Source organism: Tasmannia lanceolata, unplaced genomic scaffold (genome assembly GCF_043159265.1).
Source record: "Tasmannia lanceolata isolate RefF3 unplaced genomic scaffold, GAP_Taslan_0.1 ptg000015l, whole genome shotgun sequence".
NCBI lineage: Eukaryota > Viridiplantae > Streptophyta > Magnoliopsida > Canellales > Winteraceae > Tasmannia > Tasmannia lanceolata.
In genome coordinates this window covers 39,189,706-39,216,059 of record NW_027518692.1, presented here as the reverse complement: position 1 = coordinate 39,216,059, position 26,354 = coordinate 39,189,706, and the positions used below count along the sequence as shown (strand labels likewise).

General features: G+C 36.7%; 1 protein-coding gene, 1 non-coding gene and 1 pseudogene across 3 annotated transcripts; 1 reads left to right on the top strand and 2 right to left on the bottom strand.

Moving 5' to 3' along the window:
* Nucleotides 1–255: 255 nt before the first annotated feature.
* On the bottom strand, nucleotides 256–25,850 carry LOC143847168 (putative E3 ubiquitin-protein ligase ARI8). 2 transcript variants are annotated; one of them, XM_077355892.1, is made up of 15 exons: nucleotides 25,485–25,850; nucleotides 22,267–22,391; nucleotides 17,625–17,766; nucleotides 17,379–17,469; nucleotides 16,701–16,873; nucleotides 15,435–15,539; nucleotides 15,189–15,277; nucleotides 7,666–7,773; nucleotides 7,470–7,560; nucleotides 7,237–7,326; nucleotides 4,767–4,814; nucleotides 1,962–2,033; nucleotides 1,783–1,882; nucleotides 1,571–1,697; nucleotides 256–903 (listed from the first exon to the last, which is right to left on the bottom strand). In XM_077355892.1, exons 1-15 carry the CDS (start codon nucleotides 25,644–25,646, stop codon nucleotides 642–644), a joined length of 1,785 nt encoding a protein of 594 aa, XP_077212007.1. In that variant the 5' UTR covers nucleotides 25,647–25,850; the 3' UTR covers nucleotides 256–641. The 2 variants fall into 2 exon arrangements, with proteins under 2 accessions (XP_077212007.1, XP_077212008.1); XM_077355893.1 differs by having other exon boundaries at nucleotides 17,658–17,766; nucleotides 25,485–25,848.
* On the bottom strand, nucleotides 5,240–5,361 carry LOC143847644 (U6atac minor spliceosomal RNA). The gene has a single exon (XR_013235169.1). It is a non-coding gene; the product is annotated as a U6atac minor spliceosomal RNA (small nuclear RNA).
* LOC143847689 (U4 spliceosomal RNA) lies at nucleotides 16,264–16,432 on the top strand (annotated as a pseudogene).
* Nucleotides 25,851–26,354: the final 504 nt, after the last annotated feature.

Here is a 26,354-nt window from a genome sequence, read left to right as displayed (position 1 = left end):
CTTAAAAGAGTTGTAATATGTGTTTCGACTCGGAAGGGTTTTATGGCTACCTTTTAAAAAAAGTAACACAAGGGGGATGGGAAGCCAAGTGAGCCAGATGGTATCGATCTATTGCACTTTGTGAAGACCCCACTTCTTAGAATGAAAAAACATGGAATTTGCCAGTTATATTTTACTAGGCGTTACTATGGATCGGCCATGGACTAAAAAAAATCTATAGCTGCTAGAAATGTATTAGAGGTTCGAGACCCAAACTGAACAAACAGTTTCCATAGGATGAATTTTCCCAGTTTCTTAAGAGGCTGTCAATGGCATCAACTTAGTTCCACAGCAATACATAACATACAAAACAACGGAAGAGTCTTTTCATTCATCTATTTTTTGCTATAACAAAACGATAGATTATGTACAGTGAATGAAGTAGTTTATAGACCCTTCCAACACACCGAACACTAGAGAATAAGCCTGATTTACTCAGCAACACCCTTCCACTTTCCAACCTTTCTTCTTTTCTAACCTTTCTACTAATTTCCTTTTCCATGCATTCACAACCTGTGAGGTGGCCCAATACTTTTTGACTGTGTTGTGCCTGAAATTTACCTTTAGAACTGGAAGTAGGGTGTTTCGTTGAGATCTTCCACTTACCGATGTTGGTGGCATACCTCGCATATTGTGGCAGATTTGATGTTGGCGTAGGTACAATGTTCACATGACCAGTGGGTAGAGCTGTCCAAGTTGCGATTAGGACCAGATCTTATGGATGTCTTGCCCCTTCCACCGCCCCTGCCTTTGCCACCCAGGCCCTTGGAGTTTGCAGTCCTGCTGCAGGCACCGTGGGATTCGACATCCGACAGACCATTTTCCAAAGCACGGACGAGGTTCTCAAAGTAATTCCGAGTCACACTGTAAGAAGGAAAATTTGGTGAAAGTGGGAATGCAAATTTGTGCATATTTGGATTTTATTTTACCATAGAGTCAACACCTAAATATTAGATGGTCACATTCTCCAATGCCTAGAATCTTCAGGAAAAAAAAAGGCCAGGTGGGCCAAATGATAGAGAAGCAACCAACAATCCTGGCCTCAAGCATGCTCAGAATAAGATGCATTTTGAGATTAATAAGAAATTGCAAGGAAAAAGTATGTCAAGCAGGCCACACCAATTACTAATTTGAACGAAAAAGACAGCAAAAAAAATTCATACTGTAAGATCAATTTTATTTGGGAAATGACATCAGCACAACCATGTTTTAATAGTTGCACAAAGCCATCTTGTCCTTTCTTTTTTAATTGGCTTGTGAGAGCTGTTTGGGAACTGTGATAACCTTTTGACAGCTCTTTAAATACTAAAAGACAAGATGGGTTAGTGAAAATATTAAAACATGGTTGTGCTGATATCATTTCCCTTTAATTAAATTGATATATTTGTCAAAGTGGGTAAAAACTAAAAGAAAAGATCATCATCTTTCAGTCATTTATGGAACGTTGAGTAATGCAGTTATGGAGTTTCTATTTACCATAAATTGCAAACAATTTTAGTTTTTCAAAAACTAAAAACTCAGTTGAAATTACCTAGTCAATCCGGCTAGCTTTGTGCGGAATTCATTGAAATCCTTTGAGGCCTCCTCAGCCTCGAGGTATACTTGTAATTCCTTCTCTGCACATTGATGAAGGCGTTCTAGCCCGGACTCGGCCTCACCTGAGAAATAAAGCATGTGTTATCCAGCTTATCTCTGATTAACATCAGATGTAATTATATTCCTACTTTGGATCAGATTAAACACCTTGTAAGTATTCAAAGAACTGTCTCCTGGCATGTTCGTGCTCCGGTAGGTAATAGCCATAGGCATAGGTCCATTTCAGAACTCGTCTACATTCAACTATCTGCCCATTGCGTTGCTACTTTTAGTAAAGAAGAAAACTTTACAAAAATATACATGTTAGGAAATAACTAAAATCTGACCTGCAACCAGGCTTCTGTTATGAACTTGAGCTGAGACTCAGGTTGGGACTGTTTGTCACTAAGCTTTTCAAGCTGCACATTTAAAGAGAACCATTTGTATCCGTAATTAATAACAATTTTTTTTACAAAAATTCTTTTAATGTTATTCATCTTAAATTACATGACCCATTAAACTAAAGATAGTCAGAAAAAAGCAGAACGTTTGTCACTAAGCTTTTCAAGCTGCACATTTAAAGAGAACATTTGTATCCGTAATTAATAACAATTTGTTTTTACAAAATTCTTTTATTGTTATTCTTCTTAAATTACATGACCCATTAAACTAAAGATAGTCAGAAAAAAGCAGAATTTCGATGATCGCTTTACTAAATATCATCTCTTAGCTCTTTAATCCAACATTGACCTGACATTATAGAAGAAAACTTCAAGTACAAACAACAAACAGACAAATAATATTACTCTATCAGAACTAGACAAAAACAGAAACCATATGTGATAAGAGTGTAGATATCATTTTGCATGGCCGTACATAGTTATTCCCTATTTACACTTTTTTATTAAAGGGTTTTTTGCCTAAACCTCAATAAAACAAAGTAGAGAAGGGATCGGAGCTTGAGGTTTCTTAGAAAGCCAACCCTAGATGTGCCTAGATTGTCGATGAAAGAGGGGATGCAAGGTCATGGTGTGGTGAATAGGCACGGTAGCTTGAGAAATGATGACGAAAATGGAATAACAGCAACAAACGGTGGCAGAGAGTGATGGCAGCAAGCAGTGGCAGTTGGAGACGGCAAAGAGCGGTGGCAGTAGCAGTGACAGCAACATGCACGGTTTAGGTATTTTTCTTCTAGTTTTTTTTGAGAAAAAAATATTGATGAAATGTTTTGGCCTTCTGCAATCATATTGATATTGTATTTAAACGAATACACAATGAGTGCCGATATTGAAACACATTGAATGAAACCTGAAACCATGGGCAACGCATGCATGTGTATATGCATAAACATAGTGGAAAGAGAGCATGCATGTGAAACTGTGGAGCGGACATGAGCATGCATGTGCCTAGACACCCTTACAGCAAAGACACTACCACATTCCACAAGAAAACTGCACAACAATTTACACCATTGTTCGTACCAAGACCCTGGTTTTAAATTTTGGTCAAAATTTTCGGATTTTGGTTGGGACCGAAACTGAAATTCCCCGAAATCTGAATTTTGGAAATTCGGATTTCCAAAATTTCGGCCGGCTGAAATTTCGACAACTTGAATTTTTTTTTCAAAAATATTATTATTTTTCCGAAATTGGCCGAAATTTCCAAAATAATAAAACAATACTTTTTTTTACTGGATTTCAGGATTTAGGCCGAAACCAAAATTTAAATCCATGACCAAGACTGCACACAGCCCGCATGAAGAAGCTCCACAATAGACATGAGGTAGCACAACAGCACAATCCACATGGAAAATGTACAGGCCCAATCACAGATCAAGGCAGCACACTAGCTACTGACATGAAGGTAACAAGGTCACAAATTAGGTTGGCACACAACCTTACTCCACATGAAGGCAATATAGTCACAAACTAGGGCATCATACTAGCTACTCCACATGAAGCCAGCAGAGTCGCAAACTAGACTCTGCACATGAAGGCAACACAATCACTACATAGGACACACCCAAGTAACTACAGGACCATTCAAGCCACACAAACACAATGGAGACACTATTTAAGCAGTACAAAAGGCATGGAGACAGTAATCAGGCCACATGAACAGCATGAAGGGCTATACTCTTTCAAATTCTATGTATATGGGTTGTACATAGTCTATAGCTATGTTGCATCAGTACGGGTACGAGTGTCGGAATCCGACATGGGTATCGAATTGCAGATTTGGCAAACCTCAAAAAGAAGGATTCGTGGATTCACCAAAATATTTTAATCAATTCTCAAATTTTATTTTATTTTAACATAATAATATAGTTATAACAAGTACATTTTTAAAAATGTATTAGGTTAAATAGATATAATGTTTTATTTCCATTGAAGAAACTTACTATCAGAATGGGTAAAACTCAAAACATGCGGTAAATGTAAAGTTGTGGTAATAGTACTCAGGAAACACAGATAAAAGAGATCTAGAAGTGTCTTTGAGAATCCTGAAGTATTGGAATCCGAGACGTGTACGACACGGATTCTTCGTCCATTTAGAAGAATCCATGTACCATGGGTCTATAGCCACACAACTTCAAAGAAATTCCAGAAACTAGATAACACCACCTACCTTCCTTCTGTAGAACAGTACTCAATCTAGTTACAATTCCACCTTGATTTAACAGCAAAAGAGGAATCACTTCAGTAGCAATCACCACAGCACAAAACAAAGACAACCGCATAAGTTTTTTTAGCACAAGGGGAACAACCCCCTAGATATTGCGGTCCTATCAGCACAGACAGATCTAGGGTTTCTAATAGATGTATCATGAAAAAAGGGGATAGAATAAGGGGGAAGAGGATTCTACGCCAGATCAATGCTCTGATATCATGTTCAAGTAAAAGAAAGAAAACTATCATAATCCACATCATAACCCATAAAACTAATCACTAAAACATAAAATAAGCACTAAAAACACATTCAAATCTTAACAAATACAAATACAAATACAAACACATACTCCATGCTTAAAAACTCATCCTCTTCTCACCTCCATATGTGTAATACCTTGAGAAGGAATTCAAATTATCACACTCAACTCACCAGGATAAGAACAATAAACATTGTTACATTGTAAGGATAATATGACTTACTTGCACAGATTGCATTTGCTGAAGATCTGAAAGAGCCTTTTGCCTTGACTGTCAAAACAGAACAAATTTCAGATTCTAGTCAGAAGTGTTAGAAAGACAAACTTAAAAAATGAAGAAAAAATATGAGCAAAAAATTACTGCAGTCACCAGATTGACTCAAGTGTGTATAGGTGTATGTATGCTGTCAAACTCCAAACACTGCTAAATTTCCTTTACTTTTCCTGTACTATTTCTTTTCTAATCATTTGACAACCAAAAATCACATAAAACAATTCCCTTGCTCTAAAACACAGCTACAGAGATGAACGTTGAGTAAATGATGTGACCATAAAAAACCAGCTCACATGAGAAATTACTTTTCCTTTACTATTTTCTATTCTAACCTTTTGACAACCAAAAATCACACAAAACAATTCTCTTGCCCTAAAACGGAGCTCCAGATTTAAGGCCTACATGAAAACATAACTATGCTAGACATCACTAGAGGCCACAAAAGCAGTTCACGGATTCCACCTCATATGTGTGGTAACAGGTAAGCCGGAAGGCTCCTCCCGTCCCTGTCAGAGGAGATGCCAACCGTTTGTCCTTTCAATTCGGTTAAAGAAAGTCCATATTCCAAATATTATGTCCAAAGCATTGGCATCCTAACCTCATAATTGACTACATAAGCATGATAACCCAATTCCAATCTACCGGCACCCAAAAGTAGTGTGAGGCGCATGGAGCAGCAAACTAGTAGGATGGGCTTTGTTTTACAATATTATTAACCAAAGAGCATGGCTTCATATCAAGCCAAAGGTGGATTAGCCATGAACTTTTGAAAATAATTATGTAATATTCAAGGTGCATTAGCAGTGAATCCAATTCAATAGACTATCTTTTTTAACCATAGTTTTAAATTCGACCGAAATAAGTTTGGACCGAAATATTTCGATTTCAAGGGCTACCGAAATGAAATCCAATTGGGTTGGGAAAAGTATCAGATTTCACTTGAAATTTTGGATTTCGCCAGAAATTTCAAGATTTTGTTAATGCTTCGGTCGAAATATGCGAAACAAACAACTTTTTAGATAAAAAAAAATACAAGTTCACATAAAAAAAAAGGGCGGCCCAGTGCACGAGGCTCCCACCATTGCGGCCTTGCGGGGTCTGGGGAGGGCTAGATGTATGCAGCCTTACCCCTGCTTTGCATAAAGGCTGTTTCCGTGACTCGAACCAGTGACCCCTAGGTCACAACGGAGCAACCTTACCTTTGTGCCAAGGTTCACCCTCTATCAACACAAGTTCTCGTAAACAAGCCAAATTGCGCCAAGGCTCGCCCTCTATCAACACAAGTTCTCATAAACAAGCTAAATTCTAAAACCAACAGGAATTTTCCCTAACATGCAAAATTCAACGCCTTTTATCAACAGATAGTGTGTCAGAAATGAGAAAATAAAATTTTGACTAGATTGATCAATTCCACAATTATGAGGCCCATCAACGAACAATGCTTTTATACAATTTCAAAATGTAATTGTCATAAGCTCATAAATCAAAGGCACGCCGCATCAAAGTGCCAGAAACAGTGACTATCAGAATAAATTCCAACACGAAAGGTTTCCTTTTTACCGAAGAAGAAATAAAATGGATGGAAATGTACAAAAGATAATGTGATCCATTAGTACACATTTGGCAATAAAGACACTTCCGTGTATCCCCATGAATCATACAAGACTGTTATAGCCTCTGCTTGTATCGGTCATATTTACTTTGTTCATATTCATAGGAATTCCTTTCGATCAAGGAGTCAAGAGTTTTGATAGATTATCGAAATAGTTAACTCCATTGATAAACCTTTTACATCAAAATGCAAACTATTCTGTAGATTGGTATGAATTTTGTGACAAATACAAAAAATGAATCCCCTTACCAATAGCTAAATATGATAAGACACAGAAAATGGAATTACAAATCCATAAACTACATAATCAAGGCTAGTCAGTGATCTTATAGAAACCAGCAAACATCATAAAATGTGGTAGCAAAAAGCCTCAGAAGCACAAAAGTTAGATGAAGTAAATAGCCCAGCTTTAGTGATATACGTGAGGTCCCACAACGATACACCACCCCCTTCCTATCGAGACAAGCAATCAGGCAATTGACAAAACAATGTGTGTCCCAATATCACATCAGGCAGATCACATCAGTGCCCGATACATTGATGGAGAATGTGTGCCAGAGAAGCACTTTTTTCCAAAAGTAAATTACAAAAATGTAAATAAACAAGCCCAAAAATAGTTTAACAATCAAAACCCCAAAAATAGTGTATAAGGATTAAAATATTACTAGCGCAAACTGCAACTACTCACAAGGTAAAGATGGAGCTTTCAATGGTTTAAAAGAGCAACTAAAATATTATAAATGACAGGCCAAAAAAACACAGTAAAATTTCATCATATTAACATAGATAAGAGAGAACTGTACATACTGACTGGTTTGTTGCCCATCGTTCATAATAATGTGTGTATCTCTCCAAAGAATTTTTAGCCATTTCCCTTCTTTTCTCACTTTCATCATACTGCAGGAAGTAAAAGAAGCACAAAGATAATGTCATAAATGATCTACAGAATGTTGGCCAAATACATTATGTAAAAGATACAAGAAAAAGGCAGAACATTTAACCAGAAATTCAAAAATTCAAAAATAAAAAATCAACCATACCGCTCCCTCCTGCTTAGCTGTTTCATACCGATTACATGCATAGAAGCCACCAGTCCTCTCACCATGATCTGACCATGCACCGAGGCATAGCCTGCAAGAAAACAAAGAGGGTTTTCACTAGAAGGAAAACAAATGGAGTAACAAATCATTTCAGATTATTATGCCGGAGTTTAGAAAACAGAGCAGAAAGTTTTACCAGCAGAACTCAAATTTGCAAGGCGGCGTGCATGTAATATGCATACAACCCTGATTCTTCTCAATTGGTCGCTTGCACTTCGGACAAGGCTTGGAATTAGCTAATATCCTGACAATTCATGAGCAAAAATAATTATCACTAACAAATGAATGTAAGGAAAGCAGCACACCTAGTAAAACATTTGTAGATGCCAATGTTTATATTTTAACCTACACTTGATAAAAAAACACAATCTTTTAAAATATCTCTTCGTTAGATGGTAAGAGAGAAATATACCATTATGAATATCAATAAGACCTACTTAAGGGGTTGCAAAGTACACAATGAAAATGCAAAGGTGACCCAAGCTATGATACCCAAATAGGACATGGACGCAAACACAGGAACATACCATGAGATACGACAATAGACATGAATCGGCACTTTCCAAATTCTAGGACAAGGATACAGATAAGGATGTCTCATACCATGAGATAAGACACTAGACATGCACAAAAAAATAACATAAAATTAACTAGATTTAACTACTAAGTTAAACTAATAGTGAATCTAAAATAGCAGCTATAAGACACATAATTTTTATTTTGAAATTATAAGACACTGTTAAAAGTATAAAAGATTAAATAATGCCATCTCCATCAGCTTAAGCTTTTGGAGTAACTGGTAGTTTCACATGGTATCAGAGCAAAGGTCCTCGGTTCAAACCTCCTTGATAGCAAAAATCAGCATGCAATGGCCAAACCCAAAAAAAGGGCCACATGTGCCATGTGTAGGCCGACCCAAGAAAGAGGGGCCACACATGAGGGAGAGTGTTAAAAGTATAAAAAATTAAATAACGCCATCTCCATGAGCTTAAGCTTTTGGAGTAACTGGTAGTTCCAGACACAATCAAAATTAAAACTACAAATAAGTAACACTAACAAGAGAAAAGCATAATAATTAACTTGAAGAGAGTGACATGTTTCAAACATTATAGTCATTTTGAGCAACAAAAGTATCCGAGTACGAGTATCGGTATCATATCGTGTCTGGCACAATACGATGTGCCTACAAAAGTATCCAGCTATCATAAGACCTCAAAGTGCTCACAAGTAAAATTATGTTGTAACAAAGCATCAGGTTTAGGATGGAGTGGGAAGTGAGGATCAAGTTTTTGGTGGGTGATCAGGCCTTAAGAGAGCAACCAAGACGGCATAGGTTAGTCATGTAGTATGTGCCCAATGACGGATTTTTTTTTTAATGAGTGGAAGTTGTATGCTAGGGCAGAATGGTGTGGAAGGGTATAATCATGAGATGAATAATTTAGTAAAGCCAAAATCTTTTGAGTTCTGCCGTCTAAGAAGACAACCATTTGACTCGTGGACAGACAGTGAACTGTATCTCTCTCCAATCGCCCCTAGGGTTGAAGGGTTTTGTTAACAATTTTGGAGGAAGTAAGAGCCCTACTTGTGATAAATAATGACTACTGGTTGAAGAACATACTTTTTATATGCAAGGAAGTGAAGAGATCGATGAACCATTTATCCACCGTACGGTGGTGGGAGTGGGACACATGTGGACTGGAAACACTAGTAAATTTTTTGAGATGCGTCCAATCTCTACAGACCAAAGTAGTAGTCTACCGAGCCATTCAGTGGTAAGAGTCAAATTTTGTTGAAAAACAACTGTGACGCTACTGTTTGGAGGAGTCAAAAGGGAAGAAACAATAGTACATTAGATGGAGCTACATTGATTTAGAACTTGGATGCTAGCAAGGGAGATCAAGAAATCGGAAAACAAGTTGGCTTGATCAAGGAAGAAGTTTCATGATGCAAGGCCTCCAACAAAGTACGGAGGTGATCTTTCTGAAAAAAAGAGTTTGAAGGTGTTCAATGTGATTGTAAACAATAGGGATTTAGGATGTGGCAAGAGGGGTGGATGGTTGCACATGCAGACACACTCAAGCATAACTTTGACGGTAGCATTTTTGGTAATACAGGTGTTACCGGTTTGGCATGGAGTTAACATTGTAACCAGAAACCAGTTTGGCATGGTGTTAACATTGTAACCAAAAATGCCCCCGGAAGGTGGAAACCACACTTCCGGTGAAATGCATTTCAGAAGCGAGAAACATGACGCTTCCCAAAAATTGGGGAAGCGTGTTTCCCATTTCTTGGTAATAGCAGTTTCCAATTTTTGGAAGCATGTTTCCCAATTTTTTATTTTCTTTTTTCGTTTGTTTGGAATTTTTGTTCTCTCCTATTCTGTTTTTCTTTTTTGTTCATTTTCCCTCGTTCTTTTTTATTTTAAAATTTTATTAAATCATAAATATTCATTTGAGAAAATTACTAATTCCTTAATTGATTAATTATAATAAGACATAGAACAAAAGGTGCAAATTGAAAGTTTCCTTTTTATTTTCCCCGTATTCTCTATTTTTTCTTTAATTATCCAACTTAGTAAAACCCTATCCATTTGTGATTTGGCCCACTTGGTTTTAGTGCAGAAGTAATGTTGACATGCATATTTAATTATATTCAATTGACAAAAGTGATGGCAGTTAGTTTCTTCATTTGAGCGATTAATCTTTAAATAGAGTAATCATTTAATGGTCCATTACATACTTTAGAAAATTTTGTATTAACTTTGATATTTTGATTAATGATTGGGAATTGGATGTGCATGCAAATTGGTTATTTTGGTTGGAATTAATATTTAATGTCAGTTGAAATTTTGATTCAGATATGGAAGTTGGAATTAATTTGCTTATCTAGCTTGGAAACTCAAATTCGCTTGCATTTAAATTTGGGAAAAATACAGATACACCCCCTCTAGTTTCTGACACATTCAACTCTAACGCTGACTTTCAAAACGTGACAAGTACACCCCCTGAGGTTTTGTTAACGTGACGGAGTAGACGGCGAGGCGGAAATGACCAAAATGCCCTCGTCTTCCCTAACTGAAAATTAGGGGTTTCAGACTTGAAAACTGAAAATTAGGGTTTAATTCAAACCCTTGTTTATTTATCAACATAAACCCCTAGATATAAGAGTTTTATTTGTCATCATTCACACCATTATCATGATTTGCACACAAACCCTAATATTTTAGGGCTTTTTTTTGTTTTTATCAATATTTTTTTCTTGAAATGTGGGTTTGATGTAGCCATGGGGTGGGGTTTCATTGTCTGTGGTGGAGGACGATGGTGGCGACGGTGGCCGAAGGTGGTGGGAAACGGCATAACCCTAATCCCTCTGCAAATGAGGGTAGTTTTGTCCTCAAAATATTAACCATGGTTAGTTTCAGTCTTTCCGTCAGGTTAAACTGACGGACCGTTGACGGAGGGGGTGTACTTGTCACGTTTTGAAAGTCAGGGTTAGAGTTCAATGTGTCAGAAAGTAGAGGGGGTGTAAATGTAATTTTCCCTTTAAATTTTATAAACATTGAAAAAATTATTAAAACTTATTTCTAATTGTAACTATTTTTTATATTTTCATTATTTTTTATTTCCCATGCTTCCTGTTCACTTTTGGGCGCTTCCATTACGCTTTTGCATCGATTCCCAAGACCCCGCTTCATTCCAGAGAGCCCTCATTCCCACTTTCGCTTCCTGTGCTAACAACTGTGGTGTTAAGAAGTGTCAAAGCTGAATGGTGGGACTTTATTTCGACTCGTCAAGAATCAAAGACTCTTATGAAGCAAAAACTCGAGCTCTCTTATAGGCCTATGGATCTTTAGTCGTAATTTTCATAACTAAGCTTTTGGTAAGTGTGTTTCCTCCAATGCAATTTCTTCATACCAAACCCAATGAGCCCACACTATTGATACAAGATTATACTCTTGAGTAGACATAGAAGTGACCCTTTTGCCCATTTGAGGGTAAGCCAACGAGGCAGCTATAGTCGACAATTTTGAAGCACTAAGCCACAACCCCCCTTCTACATCTAGGCTATCTCTTAGTTAACAAGACTCGAAAAAGAAAATAGGCAGATATACGTTGTTTTGAAGATTTAGGAGGGGGGGGGGGGGGGGGGGAGCATTTGGAGGCGCTAATTTTGCTTCCGTTGAAAGTCTCAATTTATTGAAAGCTTAAGAAAAAGAATTTTTTTCCTCGAAATTGGTGTTATGTTGTTTGGGTGACATCTTGTATTTCATAGGGATGTAGGTTTATGTTGTTTGTGACACTGTTTTCGTGAAAATTTTATTTGTGTTTGATTGAGAAACATACCATGTCCGAAGATTGGGAGAGATGAAGCAAAGATGGCGCGAGAGTACAGAGTGAGGGACGACACTAAATAACGTTTCCCATTAGAAAGGCGTAAATAAAGAGAAAAGTGGTTATTTTAATTAATTATTAATTACGTATTATCTTTTATTTTTAGCGGGGAGGTGGATGATCTTTTTCTTAAATTTCAAGTCAAATTCGGCACCTTCGAATATGTTCCGCATAAAATGTGCTACCCAAACCGCGTGAAATAAGTATTTTGTCAAATACCCTTTCATTGATAGAAAGTGTTGTGTAGATGAATGCCCCCTTAGCATTTCTACAACAAATCAATAAATGTGTCATGTAGATTGCTGTATTCAAAACAGTTAACTATTGTGGTTGCAAACGTCCATGTCAAGTGTTTCTCTGCAAGGAGTCTTTTCACATTTTCTTTGTTTTTCAAAGGTTTGTCAAAAATTACTAAAATGGCATATATTAATAGAAATAGCACAAAATATAAAAATAGAAAACTGATTTGTGTGTGTGTTTCTCAATCAAACACACAAAAAATATCATGAAAACACAGTGTCACAAACAATAGAAACCTACATCCCTATGAAACACACGATGTCACCCAAACAACGTAAAACCTATTTCAAAATGACATTTATTATTACCATTTACATTTTTCAGCAGATCCTAAAAAAAAGTATAAAGGCACACATACGTGTAGCTAACTTAGCTACACCGACGGCTTAAAATACAGTGGGCCCACATTATTTGGGTGATCCAAACCATTCATTTGAGAGGCCCTCAAATTGATAGGGTGTGCCAAAAAAATCAGCTCCATAGGATCATCCCCACCCTTCAAACTGTGAAGGCAAAAATGGATGGATTTGTGAAGGTTTTTACACGTCCATTTTTGCCTCCACAAATCATAGGGTTGGGATGATCCTATGGAGCTGATTTTGGCACACCCTATCTATGTGAGGGCCCATCAAATGAATGGTTTGCATCACCCAAACAATGTGGGGCCCACTGCATTTTAAGCCGTTGGTGTAGCTAAGTTACACGTATGTGTAGCTACACTTCTCTCTCTCTCTCTCTCTCTCTCTCTCTCTCTCTCTCTCTCTCTCTCTCTCTCTCTCTCTCTCTATATATATATATATATATATATATATATATATATATATGAGGAAAAGGATTGTACGCTCGAGCGTACCAAGCTTATGGTACGCTCGAGTGACCCAATCACATGGGTCCCACATTTTTTGTGGTGATCCAAAGCATTCATTTGAAAGGCCCTATCATAGATAGGGTGTGTACCAAAAATCAGCTCCATTGAATCATCCTAACCCCTCCAAAAGTGGAGGGCAAAAATGGGCAGATTTGTGGTCTGTCCATTTTGCCCTCCACAAATGGAGGGGTTAGGATGATCCTATGGAGCTGATTTTTGGTACACACCTTATCTATGATAGGGCCTTTCAAATGAATGCTTTGGATCATCCTAACAAAGTGGGCCCATATGTGATTGGGCACTCGAGCGTATCATAAGCTTGGTATGCTCGAGCGTACAATCCTTTTCCTCTCTCTCTCTCTCTCTCTCTCTCTCTCTCTATATATATATATATATATATATATATATATATATATATATATATATATATATATAGAGAGAGAGAGAGAGAGAGAGAGAGAGAGAAAAGTGTAGCTACACATACGTGTAGCTAACTTAGCTACACCGACGGCTTAAAATACAATGGGCCCCACATTGTTTGGGTGATGCAAACCATTCATTTGATGGGCCCTCACATAGATAGGGTGTGCCCAAAAAATCAGCTCCATAGGATCATCTCAACCCTACGATTTGTGGAGGCAAAAATGGACGTGTAAAAACCTTCACAAATCTGTTCATTTTTGCCTCCACAGTTTGAAGGGTTGGGATCATCCAATGGAGCTCATTTTTTTAGCACACCCTATCAGTGTGAGGATCTATCAAATGAATGGTTTGGATCACCCAAACAATGTGGGCCCACTGTATTTTAAGCCGTCGGTGTAGCTAAGTTAGCTACACGTATGTGTAGCTTCACTTAACTCATATATATATATATATATATATATATATATATAGCTGAAAAATAAAAATAGAAAAACCAAGATATTAAAATAGAATAAGAAAAGAAAAATCAAACATGACATTTAGCTATTACTTTATTATATTTATTATTAACATTTACAAATTTTAGTAGATCCTCATTAGCAAATCAGCTTGCAAAAGAATAAGAAAATCTCGCAAGTGTTTCATACCAAAAAAAGGAGTCAACTGTAACAATCACAGTACACCCACATGATAATTACACTAAGATTCAGAGTATCAACAGTTCCCACAGGTGGCTATCACACATCATATGGAGATTTTTTACATTTGTTTCCATCTGAAGCTTCTAGAGTAGTTGACTAGGGTGTTATAAATCAGTTATTCGATGACCTGGAGAATATATCTTCCATAGTTCCTTACTCTGAGTCATCATGCACAGTTTTGGTGATGGCTCGTTTGTACCCATCACTCATGGCGGTTGCACCTCGATTTCTTCTTCCTCTTGCTCATTTTCATTCCTGGTGTGATTGTTGTCTCTAGTCTTCAATGGAATATATTATATGTTCCTAAATTCACTTAATTTTCCATATATTTTATCTTCAAGGAGTATTTTTGTTCTTGTGAAGAGTTTAAGCTCAAGGAAAGATGCATACTAGACCTTTAGGTGTATCCCACTATTTAAAAACTCCCCAAGCCAATCGTCGATTAACCTGGTCGACTCCCTTTTACCTTGGCCAATTTCTCATCAAGCCCAAGTTTTGCCAGACCAATTCAATCAGAACTCCTTCAAGTCTTCAACTCACCTGAATTAATGAAAAAATGACCGCGTCAATCATTGACTCACCCAGTCAACTCTCTTTTGCCTTGGCCAAGTTCTCATCTGAGTCCGAGTTTCGAATCAGTGTTATATCCATAATCCATTTAGCTATGGAACAATGGATACTTAATCTATGCAGATTTCCACTGAGTTGAGAACTTTTGAAACCTTAAATTTCATGCAAGATCGTTAAACAAATCATTAGAAATTGGAAACAAAGAATGAATCAAAAGGGTTAAATGAATCAAAAGAATGAGAATCTATGAGAAAGATCCAAATAAACAATAAAACAAGTTTGCTAACAATAACATTAATCTCAATCAGATCAAAGCATCAAACAGGTACACAGTCCATAAGGTTGTACACATATTGCAAACGATGTTGATACTAATAACTTTAAATTCCTTAAGTTTATATCTTACCAATTCATGTTTTCAGACTCAGCGCTATTCTTCAAAATCCACATGGCCACTGTGCCGCAGTCCACTGGACGGTGAGCTTCCTCGGTACACTACAAGTTTTGTTATAGAAGTTCTAAATTTTACTCATATGGAAATAACAATGAATTACTAGGAAAAATGTAAGTACTAAATTACTCATATGGAAATAACAATGAATTGCTAGGGAAAATGAAACTATTGGTGAATATATGCATAGAGGATACTTACCTTCCAGCAAAAGCCATATGAACAGTTGCAAGAAACATCATAGTTGCCACTACCCATGATAAAATCCACAGCATACTCACAACCAGGAGCGGGACACCATTTTGTCTGCAAATAAATAAGAAGAAATGTAAACAATAAAGAAGGAAAAGTAGTAGCAAATTTCAATTTGATTGCCTGTGTAATAATACCCAGCTGCTGACAATTATAAACAATGAAAGAAAAAATCTGACAGAATAATGAACCAGTCTCAAACTCGATGTTTTTACTCCCAGTCATCTCAGCAATCATAAGACCTTCCAGAAGAAATCATGGACCATGAAGCCAGTATAACGGAAAATAATATATGAAATGCAAATGCAAATTATCTTCAAGCACTCACCAAAAATTAAAGTTAAAAATTATTTTACCACAAACCAGCAGCAGCATGCATGCTAAAGTGTTCGCAGTTCGTAAATAATCTAATGTAGCATCTACCGACAGTCGAACTTTACAGATTTGGGCCCATTTTTTTATTTTTATAATTTGGGCCCATGATTCAGTACACCTTTAGCCCAAAATTACATTTGAGTGAAACAAGACTGTTCTGTTTCCTGGCATTAAGATTATAATCAAGAATGGAACCCAAGGGTTCAAACCATAGTTATTAATACTGTTTTGCTTCGTCTGAAATGAACAAAACGTTTTGTACCGTTTCCAGACGCCAGTGAGTTGAACTGTGAAATGGGATCAACCTCGTCCAGCTCATGGTTCATAGTTTAAGCTTTGAGGTTTTTTCTGGAAAAATTTAATGAGGAAAAAAAAGGCGAGATTATTAACCTTTGTGAAATTTATCTTTGCGCTTGGGCCAATGACACAGCTAGTGAGGTTATAACCGAGGCGCGTCAATTGCTGGTTGAAAAATAGTTCCAAACCTTTGTGAAATTTAACATGAGGAAATGATGACAGGATGAGAAGTAGGGTCAAATGTTTGTTGTAGCATAGAGAAGTAGGACATTGTTTGGCTTTGTGGGTGTGAATGTGAACAAATATATCACAGAACCAATGAAGATTGATAAGAATACCACCACTGAAATTAAAATATAATCAAGAATACAGTTCATATAATGCTGCAATTTATATATAATTCATGTCTAGAAAATTATGATGCCAATGATATATGCCTGTCCCTAAAAATTGTTCACTTCTATTGTTGAGTAAACAAAGAGACCAGAGGAGCAGTGAAGTGTTGAAAAATGTAGAGACCAAGATTATGAGTCATGGGCAAACCTTCTTATTATTTTCAATATAAGATCTAAGAAGGTAACGAGAATACTTCTCCTTAATTTCTTCAGAAGCCAACATATGGATCATATCTTGATCAACAGCGGCAACACAAGATGGATCAGGGCATCGCAACATCAAGCATCCTGGACCATCATTTATTGATGTGCTGATATAACCTGCTCTAACAAAAAAGTTAGGTCAATCCCTAACAGAAGTAGCAACTGCTTAGTGAAAGAAAATAAAAAACTAGTAACAGAGAAGAAAAATATCCCAATTGCTGAAGGGTATCCCACTAATGGAAATAAAATCATCACGACAAAAAAGTTGAAGATGAAGGACAATCTGTTTTAAATGTTGATATCTACAGAAAAATATACAAGTCTGAAATTTGGCTTGGCACTCAACATTATGGAATTGAATACTTGGATTCTTGGATTACTTACTCAAAAATGGAGAGCAAAGATTTATATGCCAGAGAAAAGACGGCATGTTACTTTTTATTTTCTTCCTAAAATAAGTCTAATGAATTTCCACTGGTTTATCATATATTGCAATATAGTGTATTCTATGTTACTCTCTTAAAAGTTTTTTCCTTTCCAAACTTTTCCACAAAATTCCAGCAATCCAAACAGGGCCTTAAGGAAAATGATTCAAACCCAGACATTATTCAAAGAAACAAACCTGTCCAGCAAACACTACAAAACTGATGACCGCAAGCAGCAGCATTCATCCGATCACGGGGATAGGTTTCAAAACAAATCCCACAAGTCAACTGCCACCATGACAGCAACAAAAAAAAGCATATAAGAAATTAAGAACCAATGACCAAAATAACACACAATTGAAAGACAAAATTCCACCTGAGTTCTAAGCAAAAATGTGAGTCAAATATCGCTACATATCAAAGACAGAATAAGGGGGACTTACTTTTTTCCTAGAACGGTAATAAAGAAGACTTACTTCCCCAGCATTTAGCATTGGATCAACGACCGGCTTTTCCAACAAGCCAACAGTTTTGCGAACTTTTTCTTCATTTACAAACCATTCATCGTGCACAGTGCTGACATTCCTGCAAGTTCAATAAAAGAAAATTTATAGCCACTAACATTAAATACAATTCTTAACCAACATTATAATCATAAAAAAGTGTACCTTGACCATCTCGGTCCTTTATCAATATAATGGCTATCATTTTCAAAAAAAAAAAATCATAAAAAAGTCCAGCAAACAAAATTAAAACCAAGGTCCAGATAATACATTATGGATAAACGGGGATAATTCTAGAGAAATCAAAGAAACTAGTTTTTCATACCAAATATTGAATTTTTGACTTTCCATACGGAAAATCCCTTTATTTTGTACAGCAATTTATATTGCACAATGAATAAGTAAATGAACGAATGAACTGCACCGCCTACACATCATCCATGTCTTCATAAACAAAAACAAAATGATACGTTTAAATGGTCACATGCTATGATGTTATCATTTTTAAATGGTCACATGTTATGATGTTGTTCATTACAACCAGCAAATTGACGTGAAGGGGAAATAGACAAATATCCAATCCGGCACAACCCAAGATAGAAACCCTCAGAAGAAAGACAGAGTGGAGAACTTTTCCCAGCTGCCTATTTCCAAAATCTCCTATCCGACGCTCCATATGTAAGAAACCGGCCAAGAATCCTGCAGCAATTTTTCCTCTCATTTTGTTTCTGAAATTAAGGGTCTAAAGTCTAAAAAACTGTTTCACTCTTCGCTTCATAAAATTCTGTTATGCCCTTCATTTAATTACTACCAGAAACAAAACAAAAAAAGAAGGCAAAGGCATTCCCTTCACATAGCACAAACCTTCCCAAAATCTCAATAATCCCCACCATCATTCAAAACATAATCACCTCACCAAAGGACATTCATTCACTCGCAGATCTTTAAACCCTTGAGACACCCCCTCGAATAAATTATCCAATCACAAATAGATTATTAAACCCTTGAGACCCGCAAAAATAGCGTTTATGTATCTAATCTCCCAACCAAAATTCATAGAATTACAAGTATCATTCCATGTTATGAAAAGGAATTGATGACCACAAAACTCTTGGAATTGTGTGGCATGCTCCACCTGTACATTACCATAATACCAATGCTTGAATTGGATAAGGCAATCGTTTCTCCTTCCATCCCTCAATATCTTTGCCTCTATTTTTTTTCTTTTTTGAATAATTATCTTTGTATCTATTTATGCAACCTTCAAACCCTAACTCTATAGGAACCTCCTTCTCTGCCCAAATTCCCAAGAAAAAAAAGCGATCAAGCAGCTCCTGCCATCGCCAGATTATCAGCCCAGGCCTCCTCATCTCATCTCCAACCATTCTCAATCCATATGCCATTGTCATTTTTTTCTGTCCGTCCTCCCTAATGAGGTTCCATGTGGCATTTATGGCATACTGCTAAAATGTGGTAATTCCCTCCTTGGTCTCTTCCTGATGCTGGTGTCAACCACAGCTTGCTTTCACATATTTTTTTTTGAAAGATAACAATTTCATTCCATCATCAGATAAGCCATCATGAGATGACCCACATGGTCTAAAGCCCCACACTGGTTGGACATTGAATTTCTAAGAGTAAGCATTGCAAAAATCAATGGTTGATTATTTGTAGCTCTTTATAGAACAGATGGAATGTCCTTTCAGCATGGGATCAGAACCACATAGGTCGCTTCACGATGATCTACAATATCCACGGTCTTGATCACATAGATAAGTCCCTACATTGGACCCATAGGTGAATTGCCTAAATACTTATAAAATAAGGAGACGTGTGTAACATAAATAGAGGGTGTAATTGGGTTTTCAGTTAGGGTTTTAAAAGAGATAGTTAGTCATTGTTATATCATTTTTTATATGGTGTCTGCATGTATTTGCACGCATTTTTTTAAAACATTGGGGTCTACCTTGTTCGAAGATCCAAACCATTCATTTGTTGGGCCCCAACATAAATAGGTTGTGCCTCAAAAATCATCTTCATAGGATAATCTTAACCCTCTAATCTATAGATGGACAACACCATATACAAACCAAGTAACTTACTGTAAATTTTGCAAAGCCCCCATAATTCCAAATTTTACAACAAAAATGACTAAAATATGAGTGAACGACATAACTTATTTTATTTGCCAACTCATTGATGCTCCTAAGGACATGCTGAAAAAAGAAATTGCTACTACTACACCCTTCAAGGATTTCATCAATAAACTTTGTTGACCCCCAAGGGTTGGACAAACTCTTGGCCCACAAAATGACATTGAAAGATCTGCCTTCCACCATCAATGGGCCATTCAAATACTTTGAAAAAAATGATAATTCTACATATTCAAATCCCTCTAAAAAAGCGGATACCTGTGAGAAGGCCCGAATTCATTCGAATTAGCAGGGCCAATTGGAACAAAATATGACATCAAAATGGTACACAAAAAAAAAAAACCTTTCGCTACCAAGAAATCAGCCACCAAAGTTCAAATTGATGAGTAGCCCCAAAATTCCTTCACAGCCAGGACCTAAGTTACTAAGGATAGGTTGATATCCCCATGAGTTCTAGCATTCCTCTCCAGCCAAATCGATGCAGAGGGGACCATAGATCAATCAGGCCCATGTTATTCAAATGACTAAGGATCCCACGATCAGGACCCTAAAAAGGATGGAGGAATCCACTCTTAAGTCAAACCGGGCAAAATTATTTCCCCAAAGGAGTTGCTTCTTAGCAGTGAATGAAAATATGCTACACCGATTCTTCCTCCTTATATATGATGCATATATTGGCCAAGGGGAACTTTCAATTTTCTACCGTATCTAGGAATTGCAAGTGTTCTATACCTTCCTCCAACGAAATGCCAAAATAGTTAGGAAATCCAAGAAAGAGAAAATTGAGAAGTTGCCCCTAGGATCCAAGGTCCAAATTCTTTTGTCACTTTCAACCTAAGACAAAGAGCAATAATCAAGAGAATAAAGCAAACTAATGAAATAAGTAAACTCCTCATTCTTGAGATTATGATAAAACACCCACCACCACACAACCCTCTCATAAAACACCCACCCCCGCACACCCCTCTCACTTTCTCTTCCTATTCTTATCTTTCGCTTTTTTTGAACTCTACCCATGGATGCTTAATGCTCCTATAGAAAACATGCTGCCGTTAAAATTCCTTTGATATATTAGGAGCATGGACATGATCCCTCTAAGGCATGGTTCAAAATATTGAACAAGTTATATCGTTTTCTTTGCCCTAGCAATACAACACAAGCAAATGCACTGGTAAGCCCCACGAAATCACAAATATTTGTAAAATGCATAACATATATACATAAATATTCTTATAGGCTTTTTTTTTATGAAATAGTTATTCCTATAGACTATTTATATTCACTTTAGGATGGAATATTTGCATATGCATGATGCATAACTTGATGACTGTTGGAATCTTCGTTTATATTTCTTGACCTCATGGGAAAATCTCATGAAGTATCAGAAGATATTCCATATCAACAAATATGTGACAAGATATCCTAAACACCAATATGTAATGAGAATGCTCGGTCTCAGTGCCAATGTAGAATGCTTTGAGCTAATCCCTCGAATCAATCAACATAGACAAAGGCACAAAGCAATCCTGAGGTGTGCACTTAATCACATGAGTGTATGCAATATAAAATTCAATGATTGCAAGATACACACACACATCCGTGTTAACAGCATGTATGTGCATTTCATCAAACATATGCCATGCACACAAGTTGCACATGCTTTTCATTTTGTCCATGTGTGTGTGAACAGAGATAGCAAGAGCATTTATGGGTTAAGAGTATGTGCTAAGAAGTAGAAATCCTCCACAAGCTTAGAAAAGCTAGAAATAATCACTATCAAGGCCCTTTTTTTCTGAATGGCCGCTCTCATGGAATCTAATCTTTGTGTATCAAAAAACTCATAATGAATCCACAATACAAAATACCTATTATTTCAGCATGTACGCAAAAGAATAGCCAATAAAAAATAACTCATTGAGAACAAAAGAACTATCACTTTTATCACATTAATGGCACTTTAAGTACCTCCTAGAATCAATCCCTACTTACATTTCCATTTGACCAGCTACAGATACCAAAAAAGCTTTTTTTTTTTTTTAATGGCCGCTCTCATGGCATCTTATCTTTGTGTATAAAAAAATTCATAATGAATCCACAATGCAAAATACCTATTATTTCTGCATGTATGCAAAAGAATAGCCAATCAAAAATAACTCATTGAGAACAAAAGAACTATAACATTAATGGCACTTTAAGTACCTCCTAGAATCAATCCCTAATTACATTTCCATTTGATCAGCTATAGATACCAAAAAAGCTAGTGCACTTTAAGTTTTTACAGTGTACAAGCATATCAAAGATTTCACAAAAATGCAAAGGAAAATGAATGCCAAGTATTGTTACCTCAAAGTAATAAGAGATAATATATTTGCATTACTATCACTTGGGGGGGGGGGGGGGGGGGGGGGGGGGGGGGGGGGGGCTCTTACCAATGATAGTGGCGCAGCAAGATGCTAGCTGAGACTCTTGATATGGAAAGGACTGTAGATACCATTGTGATGTCTTCCTCCTGGCGCTGACGTATATCAGCTTCACTCAAAATGGTGTAATCTTGCTGGAATCAGAAACCAATACATGTTCAAAAAAATGGCAATGAAAAAGGAGGAAATGCAATATGAACGCAAAAATCATTTAAGATCAGAGTTAACCAAAAGAAAAAAAATCATATTTAATCACATGAAGATACTTAGGAAGACTTGCTTCATAATGAAAATATGTTCAAAAATAATAAACATTAAACTCTAGTTCTGGGAAATACCCATGACCACGATAATCGATGAAATAATAAAACACAAGCCAAGACATCAATGCACCAAATCACCAAAAATCATAAGCTATTCCAGGTGTGACATGCAAGCATGTCGTTAACCATCATGGAGACAAATTTCAACGCCAGAATATAGAAGTGCAAGCAATACAAACATTATTCCTTTCTAAAACCTCTACAGCCAAATGTCCGGGATAATATTGATATACAACACGCATTATCAGAACTAAATCATCATATTCCAACCTGAAGCAGGGACCGATCAAAAGCAGTTCCTTCTTTGGAAAAAAAACAACGAAAAAAAGAGAGAAGGGCACATAAGTAATTCAACAAGATTCTAAATTGCGCTGTTTATCATGGAGTAGTTAGGATTCTAATAAATCCTTGCTCAAAATAGTGAACATCATTTACACATGTAATAAAGAATCTCAATGTGTTACTATGAGAATAGGAAGTTAGACTGGCAAGGATATAGCTAGTCCATTTAGCATGTTAAAAATAGTGTGTCTTCCTAAAAATGCTTGAAGGGAGAAGAGCACTTAAACCTATTGGTAAAATATTCAGAGTGGGCTTTACTCTTGGATTCGTTTGTGATTCTATACAAAATCAGTGAATAACGTGGAGACAAGTGAAAAGATTGAAAGTTAGCATCTTTGCTTCGGCGGCCTTGTTGGAAAGGATTCAAAGTGTTGATTTCTTAAGTGAAAGAAAGTTTCTCATTGAAGACCATTGTGCCTTATGTATCATTGCTTCGGCTTCCTAGTAGAAGATTATAGAAGGTTCGGACAAATCACGCACCGTTTGGTTGCCGGAATTTTTTTGGTTCTTGGGATTTCTGTGGAACAAAAAACTCCCTGGAAGTATCCCGGTAAAATAAAATTCCCATGTTTGGTTGACCGGACTATGGTGGGAAAAAAATGCTTTGTTTGGTTGCTTGAACTGTTGGGAAGAAAAGAATTCTTCTGCAAGCTTATTTTTGGTTCCTGGGAGTTTTTTTTTTTTTTCCAGGGTAGGGTTTCGTGCGGGGTTATTTTGGTTCCTGAGATTATTTTGGGCCCAGCAACCAAACGTGGGTTTCCTGCGGAAATTCCACAAAAGTCCCAAGAACCAAAAAAATTCCGGCAACCAAATGGACCATAAGAGATGCATACCTATTTGCCAAATAGTACAAGACGGGCCAACGCTTTAGGAATGTGGATAATGAGTGCCATAGAGTTTGGACTTCAATTTTTGTTCCAACAAATACATAAAAGTGCAAACATTTTTAAGCTACCTCAAAATGATGAGAATGAAAAATTAATTATTGTAACATTCAAAAAAACAAGAAAAATTAATTATTGTTTCTCTTCAAATCTGAACTTATTCCGAGCAACCGAAGTTTGAACAGTATGTGAAATCATGGATGACCTAACAAACATATTTTGAAAGTGACATTGTTTTCCAAACTCCCACATTCCAGACTGCTTTTAATATAAAGGGAATACACAGAGCATACGATCCCATTTTGACACGAGAACACATTACACTTATGAGTTACAAAGAACGGTGATTTCGGACAGTAAGAATCGGCATTGATGTTCTACAAAGAATCAGAAACATCAACTCATTTCTGCTGCAAATACTGTAAGGGATACACAGACAGGCTGACGTTCTGTAAGAAAGTAAGAACAAATTCCAACAATAATTCAGTTCCCTACAATTCTTGCACTCGGAATCAATAAACTTTAGAGTATAACAACTAAATCCAGGCGAATTATCAGCTAAAATACCATCAGCAACAAAAGCACCGTCTTCAAATACGTAAATCTTCCTCTAGCAATCCTAAAACCCCAATTGTTGACACCCATGTCTGATGGAACAATTTTAACATTAACCCAAACAAACTACTCATTAACTCAGAAAGACTTTGCAACTAACAACCTGAACTGATAAAAATTTGAACATACTTTTCAATGTATACCATCTGTTACGTGCCTATATCGGTCCCACTTAGGATAGAATAAATTAGTTTATAATTTCTATAAGTTGTGGAATTTTCTCTCTAGCTGTTTGGTATGGATAGGAGTCTTAGGGTTAAGGGTTATCTAGATTGGCTTGGGTAGGAGTTTTAGAGGAAGTGGTCAAGTGGGTTTCCTATAAATAACATGTAGTCTTTTCAAATTATGAAGAAATTTATCCCAGAAATTGTGTTTTTGCACACAAAGGAGGACTGACCCTTCCCTCAAAGTGGGTCAAGAGGCTGATCTTCCCTATAAGAAGATCAACCACGTTGCGAACCAATTCAGTTCATAACAGCATCTATAAATCCTGATTTCATCATCGAATTGATTGCAGAAAAATGAACAAACAGATGTAAGAAACCCAACAGCAACACAATCCATTGCCAACGACACATCCGAGCTAACAAATCACCAATAACCAGAATCAAATAGAGAAAGAAAATAAATGTTTTTCCGTCGACTATCAAAAAAGCTCCAATCTTTCCATAAAACCCTAAAAATTCCAGCCTAAAAAATCACTAAAATTTGGAAAAATCAACAAGCAGATGTAAGAAACCCAACAGAAACACAATCCATTGCCAATGACACATCCGAGCTAACAAATCCCCAATAAGAATCAACATAGAGAAAAAAAAATGTTTTTCCATCGAATATCATAAAAGCCCAAATCTTTCCACAAAACCCTAAAATTATAGCCTCAGAAATTACCTGCTGGCGGCGCGGGTATCGTTATCAAATTCATAGAGAGAAAAAAAACTAACTGTTTTGTGTTTGTAACAAATCCCTAATGAGCAGAATCAACAGAAAGAAAAAAAAGAACAAACTGTTTTTCCATCGAATAATATAAAAAAATCAAATCTTTCCACAAAACCCTAATCACCTGATGGCGGTGATAAATACTGTCATCGGACCCATCGGTGTCGTTATCAAATTCATAGTCCCCATCAATATCATCATCGCTCACCATGGCAGTCTCCCCACTGTAGAAATCATCACCCGATTCCACATCATTGGCATCATGCATATCATCCTCCGAATTCATTCCCTCAATAGAAAACCCTAAAATTCCCCCACCCCCCAAAAATTAACCCTGACACCCCCAACCCACGAATTAGGGCAAGAAAATAGGAGACAAAATAATGAGGAAGATGAGTTGAGGGTTTGATCGAAGAATAAGAAACGAATTTGAAGAGATTTGACTAGATGAATGTGAATTGAAAGAAGGGAGAGAGAGAGAGAGAGAGAGAGAGAGAGAGAGAGAGACTCCTTTTTCTTACAAAAGACCTGCTTGCCTAAAACACGAGGATAAAGAAAATATTTTTCCCATCTTTACCGATTAGGGACAAATATTTGGTGAAAATACTAATTAGGTTCGTTTTGTCCATTAATGGGGCTGGATTGTCATAGGTGAAAAGACCTAAGTACCCTCTTTAATTTTCTTGAGTAATTTAAATTTACCTAATTACCCCTCATTACATTTCTTTTGAACCTAAATACCTAATTGGTTTTTTTGGCAACATTTTGAATTTAATTGGTGAAATCATACATGATGATATTATCTTTGCATCTATCTATCTATAATATGAGACATTATACGGTACCCTACCGTCAAGTCCCTTGTGGGTGATATGATAAAAGTACCACCCTTGATGTTTAATCCGACAGCACCATCTTCAAAAGTGAGCTGTTGTTGGATCAAACATCAAGGGTGGTACTGCTCGTAAGGGACTTGACAGTCGGGCACCGTATA